The 15879-nt window shown below is 45.0% G+C and overlaps 7 protein-coding genes across 7 annotated transcripts; 4 read left to right on the top strand and 3 right to left on the bottom strand.

Moving 5' to 3' along the window:
* Window positions 1–364: 364 nt before the first annotated feature.
* On the top strand, window positions 365–1660 carry FOXG_15786 (uncharacterized protein; the record flags this gene model as incomplete). The annotated part of the gene is made up of 1 exon (XM_018395901.1): window positions 365–1660. The coding sequence occupies one exon, from the start codon at window positions 365–367 to the stop codon at window positions 1658–1660; it is 1296 nt and encodes a 431-aa protein (XP_018256201.1).
* Window positions 1661–2110: 450 nt separating this feature from the next.
* On the bottom strand, window positions 2111–2557 carry FOXG_15785 (uncharacterized protein; the record flags this gene model as incomplete). The annotated part of the gene is made up of 2 exons (XM_018395900.1): window positions 2111–2217; window positions 2452–2557. The coding sequence occupies 2 exons, from the start codon at window positions 2555–2557 to the stop codon at window positions 2111–2113; spliced, it is 213 nt and encodes a 70-aa protein (XP_018256200.1).
* A 313-nt stretch (window positions 2558–2870) lies between these two features.
* FOXG_15784 (uncharacterized protein) lies at window positions 2871–3570 on the bottom strand (the record flags this gene model as incomplete). The annotated part of the gene is made up of 2 exons (XM_018395899.1): window positions 2871–3282; window positions 3359–3570. 2 exons carry the CDS (start codon window positions 3568–3570, stop codon window positions 2871–2873), a joined length of 624 nt encoding a protein of 207 aa, XP_018256199.1.
* Window positions 3571–4241: 671 nt separating this feature from the next.
* Window positions 4242–4373, top strand: FOXG_22135 (uncharacterized protein; the record flags this gene model as incomplete). The annotated part of the gene is made up of 1 exon (XM_018402532.1): window positions 4242–4373. One exon carries the CDS (start codon window positions 4242–4244, stop codon window positions 4371–4373), a length of 132 nt encoding a protein of 43 aa, XP_018256198.1.
* Window positions 4374–6027: 1654 nt separating this feature from the next.
* Window positions 6028–7790, top strand: FOXG_15783 (uncharacterized protein; the record flags this gene model as incomplete). Its single annotated transcript, XM_018395898.1, has 3 exons — window positions 6028–6270; window positions 6330–6825; window positions 6896–7790. The coding sequence occupies exons 1-3, from the start codon at window positions 6036–6038 to the stop codon at window positions 7788–7790; spliced, it is 1626 nt and encodes a 541-aa protein (XP_018256197.1). The 5' UTR covers window positions 6028–6035.
* Window positions 7791–12179: 4389 nt separating this feature from the next.
* FOXG_17781 (uncharacterized protein) lies at window positions 12180–13270 on the top strand. The gene is made up of 3 exons (XM_018397763.1): window positions 12180–12717; window positions 12767–12942; window positions 12991–13270. Exons 1-3 carry the CDS (start codon window positions 12217–12219, stop codon window positions 13220–13222), a joined length of 909 nt encoding a protein of 302 aa, XP_018256196.1. The 5' UTR covers window positions 12180–12216; the 3' UTR covers window positions 13223–13270.
* FOXG_15780 (uncharacterized protein) lies at window positions 13181–14592 on the bottom strand (the record flags this gene model as incomplete). Its single annotated transcript, XM_018395897.1, has 2 exons — window positions 13181–14523; window positions 14577–14592. The coding sequence occupies 2 exons, from the start codon at window positions 14590–14592 to the stop codon at window positions 13235–13237; spliced, it is 1305 nt and encodes a 434-aa protein (XP_018256195.1). The 3' UTR covers window positions 13181–13234.
* Between the last annotated feature and the right edge of the window lie 1287 nt (window positions 14593–15879).

The raw sequence follows: 15879 nt of genomic DNA, 5'->3' as shown, positions 1-15879 counted from the left end.
TTACCAGAGCCGTTCATTTATCCTTTCCCTTGGCCCCTCTCTTCGGGTCCATGTCCCCAGACTCTCCCTAAACCTCTGATGGGACCGCCTACTTCTGTGCAAGTATTTTGGCGCTTACCCCACATTTCGCTGGACATAGCCAAGATCTTATTATTACATTTCCCCACAGTTGAACAAGCCTAAATCAACTACCAAGAAGAGTGGTTTGGCTCCGTGGTCATAGTCTATTTACAAGACTGCCAGCAGCTTATATAAAACCTCAGAGTTCCCATATGCCATCGAATCAAGCTGACCACGACTTTCCCAATAACCGCCCCCTACAAAGTCAACACATTTTCTTTAACCCACCTTTCCTACCAGAAGCATGCCAATTCTCGCAGCCCATTCCCTCTATCTCTTTGCCCTGTTCCTGGCACTGGCACAACCTGCCTTGTCAGTTGAACCAATTTGCAATGCAGCCCGTGCCTGCTCTGTCCCAAAGATAACGCTGATAAGTCCTTATGAATCTCCAGATTCCGGTTGGACAGTTCGTGGCTCAATGGCTTTCGCTGTAGCTGTTGAAGACACGACTACGATCAACAATGTTGAGTTCTTTGTCAATGACAAGTCCGTCTACACGGATCGCGATTATCCATGGGGTCTGCTCTGGAACACTCGGGACCTTAGTCCGGGGACTTATAGTCTCAAGGCTGTGGTTAAAAATTCGTGCGGTGAATCTGCATCGATCACTCAAGCTGTCAACGTCAAGGCACCTCTCAACAAAGCGGAAGCCAACGGTTCCGTGATAACGTCAGGGCTCTTACCCGAGATCAAACCATCGATTGAAGGCATCAATCTTCGAGATACGACGGTCACTGTTGGGCCAGACGGCACGTATTATCTCTCAGGCACGGGAGCCGACAACGACGCGTGGGTTCATAACGAGGGCATCAATCTTTGGAAATCAACCGATCTAAAGACATGGTCTTACGTTGGTCTTGTCTGGAGTTTCGAGCGTGATGGCACCAAAGATGAGAAGACCTGGTGGTGGTACAAAGATGAACATCTTTTTCGCGCAGTCTGGGCACCAGAATTTCAGTATCTGAACGGCAATTTTTACATCATCTATTCGTTGCAGTCCAAAGGCTCAAAACTCTTGGTTTCAACTACGAAGAAACCGGAAGGTCCCTACAAAGTTGCTGGGGGGGAAGACACAATATTGTTCAACAACATTGACGGATCTTTGTTTACATCCATCACCGACCCGCGCTCCGGTTATCTGTGCTACGAAAATGGAAACGTCGTCAAGATCAATGATGGATGGAACGCGACAGTCGGCGACGTGAAGAGGATGGATGTTGGAGATGAGGGATGCTTCGTATTCGAGTGGAAAGAGAAGTATTACATGTCGGTTGCCAAGTTCATGGCTGCAGGTGGGCGTTATAGCAGCTATGTCGGCATAGCATCGCATCCGTTGGGACCTTATAGTCAGTTCCATGAAGCTATACCTTGTGGCGGCCACAACACGTTCTTCAAGGATGAATGCGGAACCCTATGGGGCACGTTCTTCGGCAACGATAAGGCGGCTCCTTGGCGGGAGAAGCCAGCAATTGTGAAAATGGCGACCAGGTCGGACGGTACCTTGTATCCTGATGAGAATCAAGGTGTTGTGGGGTGTTGAGAGGAGATGGAGCGACACGGCGCAGTATGAAGTAGATAGGTGACTTCACTGATTTAGGAATTGCCATGTGCTTATATGCTGCTTAGAAGTGTTTGCCTCACAATCAATCATCTAAGCATGGAGGATAATTGGTCAGTGTCCCAATGCCTTCGTATCTGACTATGGCTTAAACACCTGAAATCAATATTCTTTGCAACGTCTGAAGTCAACCACTCCACCATTCGTCAGGGACCCAGTCAAGAGAGAGTAAGATTACCTGGTTGTCTCGGGTGTGCAATACATTACTAGTATTAGTTGGGCAAGCTCAAATACGCATTCAGTCAATGTTCTTTGGTATCCTGCTCTGCAATCAACTGGGGTGTGAGAGAGCTACTATGTCACCAATTGGCCTTTTTATTGAAACTGACTCTGCCATTGCTTCTACTAACACGAGATATGTCGAGACCTCGTTCAGCCTTCTAGTATACATATATCTGAGAAGTCTGCGGGGTCCAGAACCGGTTCTCCATCACCGAGAGCGTACAAACCAAACAACATCCCACCGTAAACACTCCCGACTGGTGGTGCCACGGTTAAGTAGCTAGCCGAAAAGTCAAAATCGCAATTCACATCTCTCCATGAGAGTACAAGTTTATAGCTTGATAGCTGCGCCTCAATCCGTAAAGTGAATGGTTGAAGAGTACTGGATGATTCTCTGTGCAGGTCTGACGAGTTTGGTAACTTCATGGTCCTGGTCTCTGTTGATAACAACCCTTCAGGCCAACGAAGGATGACTCTTTTTTCCGACTGACCATCGTACAGCTCAACGAGTGTGATTCCGATTGTAGCGTGAGAGAATTGACTCCACCAGAGCGCGATGCCAGCTTCGTAACCATGTTTCCTGGGATTGAACTGCATTTTGGCTTGAAAGGTCTCGTTGTAAGATGTCTGTTTTCTTAGTAACATGGAGGGGCACCCTGGCGATGGCAGACTGTAACGATTCCCATAGAGGCGTGGCGCGCCTCGCCGCACTGTAAGGGTATAGCAATCTTTCAGGAGCGTATCTAGAATCATGGTTAGCTTTGCGAGGAACTGTTCACGATAATAAATCTATTACGTACTTTTTAATACCAGCCCAGTTCCAGAACTCTCTCATGAAGAACTGCCTTCCACTTAACCTCACCTTTTCTTATTTGAGTAAGGTGCTGAACCACAGGCCTCCGGCCTTGGGCTAATAGTGATATGTTGGAGCCATCGTTGAAGACCGGCCAATCCTTCCGAGTTGAGGTTCCAGGAACCTCCCAGTCTCGTCTTTGATACGCCGAACCCCCAGAAGCACCGCCCACCAGTTGCCCTCCCCATCTTCGAAGATGTCGGCATGACCGGTCCTTTGAACGTCCTCGGTCGGTTCGTTATACCACATTGGCTTATCTTGAGACTCCCAAGGCCCATAAGGACCTTTTATGCTTCGAAAGACCCATTCTTGGTGCCCAGCCTCCGTTCCGCCCTCTGGGGTGATGAGGTAGTAGTACGCCCCTCGTTTGAACAGGTGGGATCTTTCAGCGATACCGTGTGGTGACTCACGAATCGGAGTCCCAGATGTCATCCGTGTAAACATAGAAGCCTCGAGGAAAGACGCGATCCTTGACAACAATCAGTCTACGCTCACAACTAAGCATCGATTCATCATAAGTACTTGCATCCATGGTCGGACGATACCGATGGAACACACGGTTGCTGAGGTAGAATCTTCCCTGGCCGTTTCTGCTGTCTATTGGACGGTACCTCAAAGTACTGGCCCAGCTACCCGTGCCTGGCTCTATGGTGCGCATCTCGACTTGGCTGCGCTGAGTCAAGGCATTGCCAATGAGCGACCAGTTCACCAGGTCCTTCGAGAAATAGATGGCGCAACCGAGGAAGAATTCAAACATTGACGTGCAAAGAAGAAAGGTAGCAGAACCTGCATCGTGTACGACCGCGACAGACGGATCGGGATTGAAACCTGGGATAACAGGGTTGCGGAAGGTTGTGGCGGCCACCTCCTTACCGGGTTCGTTTTTCAATGCATGCGAAAAACAGTACCAATAAACGCTAGCGAAAGCTTTTGATTGCTGGGTTGGACTACCTGGTTTACGTTACACAATACATACCCACCTTTGATTGCCTGGTCTAGGCTGTATTACCACGCCATTAGCTCTTAGATAATCCCTACTCGTTATCCCCCCACTCCGCTCCCCCTCAGCCCTACGCTTTTAGTCCAATTCGATAGCAAAGGCCTTTTTTAAAAATTCTTTTTTTCTATTTGGTTTCATCATGTTAAGGGCATAAAGCTTGTCAAGAAATGCCATTAATGTGTCACTAAACCACCTCTACTTTGGTAGCCACTACAGAATACCAGGTGGTATCCCGATAACGAGCTCACGCCGTGTTGTCATCTTCAAAGGGAGCCTAGCTCTAAAAGACGGTGTCAAGAACATACATAACGCACTTGGCGACCAAATACGCCAAGCCGGCTACCGATTTGCCCCCCGCCAAGGTTGTTGATCTCTTCTGGATGCACGTTGGTCTAACAGAAAATGTTCCCCCTTACAAACGACGGGATATGGAGACCAACCGCAAGATCTTTCCCACCTCAAGTCATGCCCTCGGTTCAGCTTCGCCCCCGCCCCCAAACTTCAACCCCAGGATAAAGATATCAGCGTCATTGTTCTTGATTAGTGAGACGGGGGTCTAGCCAGTGTGCCAACCCGCAACTAAATTTAAGCTTCTATTAGCCTAAAATGATATTGGGGGAAAGGCATGTTCCCCGCGATATGCTTCCCCGCAACACATACAATGGGATGCAATAAGTTTAAATACATCTGCAGATATCTCGGCCCGTCCTAACCCGATCAGAACCGCGTTTTTAATGCTGCTCTTCCTTCGTCCTCCACATATATATCACAAGGCCTAATAACGCCTTATAATACCTTAAGGCAAGAAACTTATGCCTTTGTTATAGATATAAATATATAAATTAAAGAGGCAGGGCTATTCTTATGGTTATATTTATAAGTGTTTCCCCTACATCTCTGTTAGGATAGTTTACACAATGTATTACTATTAGGCATAATATAAAGCTAAGAATATAACCCTATTATAATTTGTTATATCTTAAAAGCTTATAAAAAGGTAATATAACTAGATATATTATATTATTATAACTAATCTACATATAATAATAAAAGACTAATTTAATTTACTTAATAATATTCTTAAGAAGTATTTCTTATAATATGTTTTATATAAGATAAGTAAAAACAACTAGATATAAAAGAAATATATAGCTTTAATATTACTATAAGCTTATAAAAGGCTTAATTAAGCTATATAATATTATAAGATTACTTAAAAAAGGGTTAAATAAAGTAATAAATATATAATATACTTTAATTAAAGTAAAAGGCCTATTTAATCCTTTCTTTTACCTTATAAGGTCCTATATATATAAGATATTTAAAAGGCTAGGAGGCTAAGAGCTATATAATAAATATTTTAGATTACCTTTAGTTATAGGTCTTAAATACTATTAGTATATCTTATTAATAATATTAATACTATTAGCATTTATAAACTATATACCTTTATTTTACTATAATTTCTTTAATTTAATAATATCTTTATTTATGATAATATCTTTATATATATAGCCTAGATTATTAAGTCCCTATTAGAAGAGCTAGAAGTTAATTTAATTACTTAGCTGCCTTATTTACCTAACCTAAATCCTATAGAGAATCTATAGGTGTTAATAAAGGTATAGATATATTAGTGATATATGTAATTAAATTATACAGAGATATAATTAATATATATTATGCCTTAGTCTTAGCTATGTAAAAGCTTAGGATAATATTAAAGATAGGGTCGTAAAGAACCTTTGCGTAACTATGCCGAACTATGTTCTAGCTCTAATTACTACAGAGGTTAGTATCTAAAGTACTAAAGCTGTTCTAATTAACCTTGTTTATAATATCACAGCAGCAGCATAACAGCTGCCCGTTTCGGCTAGCCTCGATCGTCGGTACCTCTTGGTGTCTTCAAACTTATCGCACCTCGCTGTATGAGTCGAGGTGGATTGCATGAATAGCCGGCAGTATGACCCGAGAGATCCTGGTAGAATGATCGGCCGGCTAAACTTGGCCCTGGCGTTAGTACCCTGACCCTGATTCTGGTTCAATTCCAAGCACCCCAGCTGGTGCGGGGTCCATTCATCGGATGCGATTTGAGGCCGAGCTCGGTCACATTTGACCCGTCCAGGCTCATGATCTTACACTAAGGGATGTTCGTGAAAGATGGAGACGAGAATAAAGCAGCCTTGCGTCCTCACATACAGTCCAATTTCATTCCCCGTGGCATGAAGACATTGGAACCATACTTCACGAAATTTGTCTTGCTCCAGAGATTATCAAACATGTCGACCAAGGCCGCCGGCACAGCCCGACACGACCGCAATGTTGGCGACGTTGCGGCCGCCTCCGAAGTGTCACGCCTGCTCGCTGAAGACAAGACTCCCTGGCACCAAAAGAGAAATCTCAGGAGACTCTATGGCCTATTGGTACCCGCAGGTCTAGGTGTTGAAATCACTACAGGCAAGTATCTCTCCTTATATCACCGGATTGGAATAGGAGTTAACACCTGCGACTGAAAGGTTTCGATGGGAGTGTTCTGAATGGTCTCCAGGCCATTGACAAGTGGCAGTCGCACTTTGGCTATCCTGAGAAAGCGACTCTAGGCCTTATATCGGCATCGATGGCCATCGGCTCAGTTGCAGCAGTGCCTATCATACCCTACTTGAATGATCGTTGGGGTCGAAAGATGAGCGTAATCCTCGGCTCCATCATTGTCACCATTGGGGTTATTATTCAAACTGCATCTCTCAATATCGGGATGCTTATCGCATCACGGGTTATCATGGGATTCGGTTTGACGATTTGCCTATCGGGAGCGGCTCAGCTTCTGACCGAATTGTGTTATCCCAAGGAACGTGCAGTCATTATAGGCTGCTTCCAAGTCTCGTGGTATGTTGGCTCGATCCTAGCGGCAGGCCTAACACTCGGCACTTATAACTGGACGACGGACTGGAGCTGGCGCCTCCCGACAATTTTCCAAATTGTGCCGTCACTACTGCAATTGGGCTTCGTATGGTAAGAGAAAATAGAGAACCCCATCATGAACCTGAGTGGTTATGCTGACCCTTTCCCTTCCCGCATCTAGGTTCGTGCCAGAATCCCCTCGCTGGCTCATCTCCCGAGACCGCCACGAAGAAGCTCTAGCTATTTTGGTCGAATTCCATGGCGAGGGCGACCCCGATTCAGCGTTTGTTGCCGCCGAATTCCGTCAAATCAGCGAAACACTGCGACTTGAGAAGGAGGCGTCTACACGTCCCTGGCGCGAGCTTTTCACGACTCGAACCAATCTTCGTCGTGTGGCAGTTGCGCTTTGCGTTGGACTTTTCTCCCAATGGGCTGGAAACGGACTTGTTAGCTACTACCTGGCTAAGGTTCTAGCAACCGTTGGAATCACCAGTCGCCTGCGTCAGCAACAGATCAACCTCTCACTTAGCTGCTGGAACCTCCTTACCGGAGCTGCAGCTGCCAATTTCGGCACAGGCTTGTTCCCCCGCCGCACGCAACTCCTTATTGGCTTTGGCTCGATGTGTGCTGTATTTGCTTGCTGGACAGGAGCCTCTGCCGTCTTTGCTGGAGATGAAACCAACAACTCTGCTGCAATTGCAGTCGTGGCATTGATCTTTATCTACTATGCCTTCTACAACCTGATGATGCCTCTACAATATCTCTATATTTCTGAGGTGTTCCCATTCATCCATCGGGCTAAGGGTATTGCAATTATGCAGTTGGCGAACAAGGGTGGTACTGGCTTTAACCAATTTGTGAACCCAATTGGTCTTGATAACCTCAAGTGGCGATACTATCTAGTGTATGTCATTCTGCTTGGGGTCGAGACTTTCACGATCTGGCTGATCTATCCCGAAACGAAAGGTGTTTCACTCGAGGAAGTTGCTGTGGTTATGGAAGGAGAGGGGGCAAACGTGGAGATGGTGGAAAATGCCAAGATGGAGGTGTTGCGTGAGGAAAGGGAGAGGGTCTGAGAAGGATCTTGTCATCTGAGCGGTAGGGAAGGCTTTTGCTGCCACTTCCGTCTCTATATGACTTTCAAGGGCATGTGCCTGGTTTCCTACATTCTTGTTTTCCCACATTCATTTCCCATTCTTGCCCAGAGATACACCAGATCTAGCTTAACAGTTATCTTTGGACTGGAAGATTCATTCCTTGGTTTTCGAGAGCATAGCCTGCTGGCTTCTAAATAACACTCGTTATGGCAATTAACTGCGTAAAAATTATAGTTCTATAATTTAATTATTATAGACCTTTGCCGAGGCAGGAGAGTTGTGAGATCGGCCGCCATGTCCGCGGCTTCGTGAGATCCCTTTGTCCCGGTCTCGTAATTATGATCACTCCCGTCTCCCTAAATGGTTCTGGATGATATCTTATAGTGAGGCATGCCTGGAAAGGTGGCGGACATGCGTCCCGATAATATGCCATATGGCCTCGAGGAGTTTGACCGTGATGCTGTCTGGCCCTGAGGAGGTGTTTCCTGTGTGGAAGGTCGCGTATTGCGCCTTGGTGAGGGAGATTTCTGGTGGGAATGCCCTTCCGTGGATGGCCATGGAAAACCACTGAACCGTCCGGACACTGGGCGGAGCTTATCATGGAGATGTCCATGGACGAGCCCGTCCCAAATCATGATGCGCGCTCTTAATGAATAGATGGTTTGCACAAGGATCTTCATTGGGAACCGACCTTGTTGTTAGGTAGTTTTGTCAGGACGTTGCTTATTTGAGGTTGCAGCAAACCCTCGGGTACACCGCCTTCATAAACACGAGACTCGACGGCTGGTGCAGGTCAAGAGGTGAATGTATTCGGCGCTGAACAATCTTCATCAATACATGTAAATTCTCTCCGGGCGCCTTAGGACCGCGATATCCAACACGCAGAGCACGACACTGGAGGGGCCAGATCTGTGCTCCTGCTCGGCCATTAATCTGGCACTATCACCAACAAGACCAACCGCCTAGGCAGCCAGGCACAGGCACTTGTTAAGTTACCAAAATCGCTTAGTAGTACAAGCAGCAAGTGTATAGATGCTCCTCCGCCATGATGAAGATCGTCCTTACAATTGGTGAGCACTAGAAGTGATACCTCGTTGTCGCCATCTCCCCAGACTCTATATGACACTAGTGCCTCTTGTTTCGTGCTCCAAAGTCCCCATCCCTTGAACACCGCAAGTACCGGTTTATTCAATTCATTTGTTCTATGTTAGTAGCCGTTGAGGGCAACTGTCGGTTTGTTTCTGGACCGACGTGAGGGTTTCTTCCCGCGATTTACCTGTCCCCAACATGTGGACCGCCAGATCCCGTGGGTTGGGGGAGAATGTTCCTGAGCGTCATACATCACTAAAGATAGATCTTACGAATGGCTCGTTTATTGGGGATCCCAGAACTTCGACCTGCTCGGCTACCACAATGTATCCCATTCCGTCAGAATTGACTATCACGTTAAGCAACTATAGCTTGCATCGCCGGGGGTTTATCCCAAGAAACTAATATAGGGGATTTAATACGTTAACAGGAACTGGTGACTTGTTGAGGCCGTCAATCACCTTGCACATCAAGGAGCCTAGTATCTTGGACCCAATCCCACGGCATGGTCAAAATGGACAGGAAAATTCTTGCTTTTCCGCATCTGACTATAAACGCATGATCTTATTTAAAGTCTTGAAGGGCTTAGCTTTATTCCAACTGTATCAAATACGCCCACCACATGTTGACGCTCGGGAGTCTGTGATTCCAGTACTGCCCGTTTTCGCTCCTAGGCCGGCTTTTCTATGTCACTGCTTGCCCCCATTTATATTCGTCGTCCAAACAGATGTTTTTACTCATTTTAATCCAATGAGTGGCAATAATACTTGGCGAAACTAAAGTATGGAGTCCTAGGATGGGCGAAAATCTGCCAGGCTTATAAAGCTGAGTCAACCAGCATATAATCCACTTCAGCCCTAGATATCGATAATGCTATACAAATCGAGATTTAAATTGGCCCTTTAGAAGTCCCTGTTGACCTATTTCCATGCAAGAGTTCATAATAATGAGCTAGTTCCCCGGGGCATCAAAACAGGAGGGAAGATAGCCAGGCCAAGGTATAACAGTGACCCTATCTACTTGCTCAATTGTCTAACCAAGGGCCACGGATAATTGACTTAATTGTCGCCCACTGGGCTAATATCTCTAAGGTTAAACCTTTCAGTAGTTATTCTATCCTATGCTACCTGCCTATACGTGCTAAATAGATGCATATAGATGGCTTATAGATATATAATGTCAGTACCTCAAGTTCAGAGAGTCAAGACCACCAACTAAAGCACATAAGCGCCTTGCGTTATCCTAAAAGAGAGGACTGGCTGATACTAAGGAGCGTTGCTAAGGCCTAGTCCTAAGAAACCCTTAGTAGGATATTGGATGTAAAAACTACTGTTGCATAGCTATTTATATTCTTTAGGGACTTAAAATCTATAAATTAGGTAGGCTTATCAACGTAAATATCAGGGTAAGTAAAATACTCCTAATAAGCTAGGTTTTAGTACTTCTCCTGCCATTAATGCCAGCGGTTCTTTGCCTAGTTACTTTTACTTTTAATTTTAGATAGGTTTATAAAGGCCTAATAATCCATACTAATCATGGGACTTACTTCCTTTAATTTAATTATTTATTTATTATAATATAATTATAATTTCCTTAACTATTATAATTAAGGTATTAATTCTCTAAAGAAGTTTAATTATATAATTAAATTAAATTAAGGCAATTGCGAACTATAGAACTTATTATACGGCATATAAGTCTATAAAATATAATAAATCAGTCAGGACGTTGCAAGTAGATAGCTTCAAAGATACTAACTTCTAAACAAGCACTCACGGCATTACTCGGGCTTATCCAAGGACCTATTCTTGTCCACTGGTATATGAGAACTATAGATGAGCTTCCTCCCCTCCTCGTCAACGGCCTCTTCAATATCAGATTGCTGGAGTTTGTCGGCGATGCAGCTGGACACAGATTCATTGATGATTTCAACCCTGTATATGGCATATCTCAGATCCAGAGCCCGCTCGATTGGACTTCTCGTCTGGGGCTCTGAAGGCCCCAAGACTAGAGTACAGTGAATGTTGAGAATATGGCAAGTCTGGACAATTTGTATCGAAGGACCCGTCGCTATTCGGATGGCGAGCCATGGCAGCATTGGATGTATCTATCGGCGCAAATGGAGCCTTGGAATAACAGCCCGACGGTCCGATGCTTCATGATCCTTGGGACCAAACATTCGTTAAGCTTCTGGAATAAAGAGACAAGCATGAGGCGCTGGGACGGCCAAACTTTCATTACATGTCTTGCCACAAGAGTTTCTTATGCGCATCACGGCGCGTAAATGCGCCGGCACTATTGCACTTCTCCATCAACGCGACAGCAACCACGGAGCACCTGGAATTTCCGTACCATGAACCGGTATCCGTGCGGGTATTCGAGCTACCCTTACAAGAAATGATCATTCCCGGCGCGTTACCAGCTACTTTGCACAAATGCGGCCTCTGACAGCAAGCAATTTGACCTTCTGGACGACCAAAGACACATACTCTCATTTCGTCCAAGTGTGCAGCCAATCGGTCCCAATCATGAAGCAACTTGTGAAAGAAAATCCCTAGTCTTACGGCCTACTGGCCAAAGCGGAAGATAAACGGACAACCCTATGGATCATGCAAGATACAACACTGATAACCGGCGCTTATCTTATTTCTTTTGTATTTTCGGCATTTCCAACGTACTTGTTCAAGCACGTGAGAGCAATGTTTGTGGATACAAAGGAGCCCCAGACCTCTGGAACAGAACTAAAGAGCAAGAATCCTTTGGCTCAAGCTCTAGAAGAGTTTCTTGGTACGTTGAGTGATGAAGACAAGGGGAAGATTTCGGAAAATATCACGAGGTGGAAGAGTGTTAAGAAAGATTGAAGCAGAGCTTTCGATGGATGACTGGAACACCCCTGAGGAGATTATCCAAGAGTTCAATGGTGCTTTGGGGCTAGATGAAAATAGGCAGCTCAAGGGTCGGTGATGGAGGAGGTAACTACAATTCCAAGACCTTTGCTTTACGAGCACATGAAGCACTATCAGAAGAGTAAAGGAGTAAACTAATTGCTAGGTTAACTGCCGAGTGTTCCTTTTTGGATGTTGGGATGAGAAGACCCACATAAAGCGGAGGCTATACTGATCTAGGAAGTTACTGGGAGAAACCTCGATTTAACTTCTTAATTAAGTTGCTGATGTGAGAAAGGGTAAGAAGTTTGGAACTAGACTAACCAATAAGTTTTAAAAAAGCATATAACTCGCAATTGCAGTTCCTAAAATTTCTCTCCAAATATTAGATTACTTTGTTTTTGTCTGTCAATTTTCTATCGGCTGTAAACATGTGCTCTTCATCAACCTATCCCACAGAGGCAGGAAATGCAATCTCGACATTGCATGCCAACGACCCCGGAACAACTGCAGACACAATCATCAACGCCCTAGAGAGAGACGGTGCCTTGATAGTCAAAGGTATAGCTTCTAAGTCTCTATGTGAACAGATCCGAAGCGACCTGAAACCACTCTTTGACTCAGATGTCAAAGATGACTCCGGCTTCTTTCCTCCCACCACCAAGCGAGCAACCGGTTTCTTTGCTACCTCAAACGCATGTGTCGAACTAGCTATCAACCCTCTGTTCCAATCCGTTGCTGAAAAGGTCCTGGGTAGCAAGTACACATACTGGGAAGGCCAAGAGCAGTTGACGGTTTTCGGAAAGCCGTACATTGCTAGTGCTGTTGGATTTCGCGTTGAGCCTGGTGGAAAGCAGCAGGCTCTTCATAGAGATGATTCGGATTATCATCCTAGGAATTGCGACATGCCCGTGATGCTCGGTTGCGTGACGGTAAGCCATGCTCTTTCATTGAACAGTTCCGATTATCTAACGTCACCAGGCTTTGACCAAGACGACAAAAGAGAATGGCGCGACCATTGTCATCCCAAAGAGTCATCTCTGGGGCCCTGATAGATGCCCACTAGACGAAGAGGCAATACCCGGAGAGCTTGAAATTGGCGATGCTATGCTGTTCCTGGGCAACGTTTATCATGCAGGCGGAGCCAACATCACCAAGTAAGCGTATTGTGCTTTTTCTAGTATTGTGCAAGCTAACATGGAAAGGGATGATGCCCGAGAAACTGTCGGTATCTTCATGTGCAAGGGAACCTTGAGGCAGGAAGAAAACCAGTACCTGAGCATTCCCCCAGAGATTGCAAAAACTCGGAACTTCCCCCCCAAGATGCTCAGATTGCTAGGGTATGGCATTTGTCCACCGGCTTTGGGCTTCTACAAGTATCGGGATCCGATGAAAGTCATCTTTGGAATTGAGGACGAAGAGACTGTTAAGAAGTAAATAGTTTGTTTCTCAAACTGCTAAAATTCTTCTACCGAGACCTTCCCATTGCTTTGCTAGTATGCGCCAGTCTGATTCTCCGCTGGACCAGAATGTCTCGAGAAAGGTGAGAACATCTCCGTGGTGTTTGAATCCTGTGACATCAGACAAGCTCTGGTATAGATCTCTCAAAATGAGTTGCCTGTCGCCATCAGCGTAGCATTCTGTCCCGGCGATGAAGATTGGCCATGCGAGGTTATGAATCCACTCATGTAGATTCTCCATACCAGTCAGTAGTTGAAACAAGTCAAACAGGCCGACTGTCTCTTCTGGGCCATATTGATGACCAAGGCATCGTGCAGTATACAGCAGAGCAGCATTGTGGTAGGCGTCAACTAGACGTATAAAGTCCCCACGATCGGCACTCGAGCACACCCCGCTGCTGCCAACTTCCAGTAATGTCTCCCCTCGTGCTTGACCAAACTCGCTCCTCCAATCCCGAGTTGAGTCCTGAGCTGAATCGCCTCGAGATATGAGCGTCGCATCATGAAGAATCAGTAGATACGCGGAGAATGACTTATCATCCCCGTACTCAACTGGCCTAATTGCATCTTGTACATCTGACGCGTCGAGGATAGTAGTACATGCGAAGATATCATACATGGAAAGCTGGTTCTGTAAAAAGCCGAAAAGGCTACTCTTGGGAAAGTCCAGGGTGGATAAAGTGTTGACTAGAGCACGAGCTGCCTTTCGATGGAAATCAGCAGCATCTGCACCGCCAGTATGTGCTAGCTCGTAGGATGATAGGACCATCATCGACGAAAGCATCCATTCTGCTGTATCGGCAGTCACTGTAAGCTGGGGATGTGCGGTCATGTCGTCAACACCGCGCATGATCATTGACAAGACATGGTCCCTATCTTTCTCATAAACGGTTGATGGCGTGAAGTCTCTTGCTGCATGTTGGGCCGAGACTGCGCATATAGCGAGACGGACTGCTTCATTCGTCTGAGCCAAAGGTAGAACCTTTTGGCGGTAATAATTCTTTTCCGAGTCGATCCAGACCATTAACCCGGCGATATTCTTGTCATAATAGTCTAACAGTTGTTGAGTGTTCCTGTCAAAACTTCGCGTAGAGGTGGATATTGGAGCCTCAGGGATAGGAAATTGGACACCCCGAAGATGACCACGAATAGCCACGCCCTGAACCCATCGAAGTCTTGGACCATACCCAGGGCAGGTAAATCCCCTGCCAATACATTTCTGACAGCTCGGTTGACCAAGATCGCAGATGATCCTTCGCGTCGAGCAAATCGAGCAACCTAGGATGAAATAAATAAGTGAATGGCGATGTTCTCAGTGGTCTTAAACTTACCCTTTGGCCGTGGCATTATGCATTTCTCTTACTTGATGCTGGTAGTGAGGGGCGGAGTATTGGCTGAAATCCAAGTACCCCGCAGTTACATCACGTGCTTTACTTTCTGTATATCACTACCTAACTTGCTGTATGTTTTAGCTAGCGTTAAAAAGTATTAGTATGAGGACTTTGAGGAGAATGGCTACTGCATATATAGGACGATTAGTTTGGATCTAGCTGTGAATATCCATTTGGGCCCCTTGCTTGGACTCATAATATATTTAGTTTAGCTATTTATGCTGGGAGTAAGTCCCAGACCCCATATACACCTCTCCTTGGTCTCTCATTGCATTTACTTTTTAACGACATAAATTTTAAAGGACCCTTTGATCTCATTATTAGCTGCATACGCCCATGATATGACAGCGATTCACTTACCACACCATTTATCCAAGTCTTCACCATCCAGGTCTGACGCCATGCTAGCCGAACCCGAGCAACAACCCTCCGCTAGAGCAGCAATAGAACTTAATAGTATTAGGAGCCTGGCTAGATAAAACCTTTAAGTTAGATAAAAGGACTTAGAATACCTTAAGGATACTAATAGTTCTGGTGCTATTGTTATCTACGATTATTAGTAATTGCTTAACTATGCCAAGTAATAGACTTGCTAGCGCCAGAAGGCCATCTAGTATTAGGGCTTTAAGAGTTAATAAAGCCCTAGTAAGTACTAATGATAATAATAGCAGCGCTCTTGCTAATAATAGTGGTAATAATACTAGGCTATTAGGAAGTAACGTAGGTAAACTTCTTAGCCTTAGTATTCCTTGCTATACTAATAGTAATAATAATTAGATTTATCTAAAGAGCTACTTAATAGACTATTATCTATAGGTAGTCTTATAATACCTATTCTAGAACTTAGCGAACTTAGTTAATATGCTCTTTATGTTAGCCTGGCTAAGATTAGGAATTTAAGTATTAATAGCTATTATCTGAGTAACTTAGCTAGGAAAGCTGTCGAGGAATTAAAGGCTAAAACCAGGCTTATTGAGGTCGCTGATATTGATAAATATTATTCCGTCTTGTGAAAGTTGGATAGAAGTCATATAAGTTATTATTTTAAGAGAGTAGAATTACAGCTCTCAATTCGAACTTTTCCTTTTCGGTAACAATGTAAACATCGCCAGGTCCAAGCCTAATCTTAAAGAGAGGTTTAGCCTTATAAGGGTCAATAGCAGCGGCATTTAATAGTCTAATAAGGGCTGCGAGAGGAAGAATAGTATGCATAATAATAGAACCTGAAGACAGAGAATTAGAC

The sequence above is a fragment of the Fusarium oxysporum genome, chromosome 8, assembly GCF_000149955.1.
Source record: "Fusarium oxysporum f. sp. lycopersici 4287 chromosome 8, whole genome shotgun sequence".
Taxonomy (NCBI): Eukaryota; Fungi; Ascomycota; class Sordariomycetes; order Hypocreales; family Nectriaceae; genus Fusarium; species Fusarium oxysporum.
The sequence above is the reverse complement of the archived record's forward strand: the minus strand, read 5'-3'. Positions and strand labels throughout refer to the sequence as shown.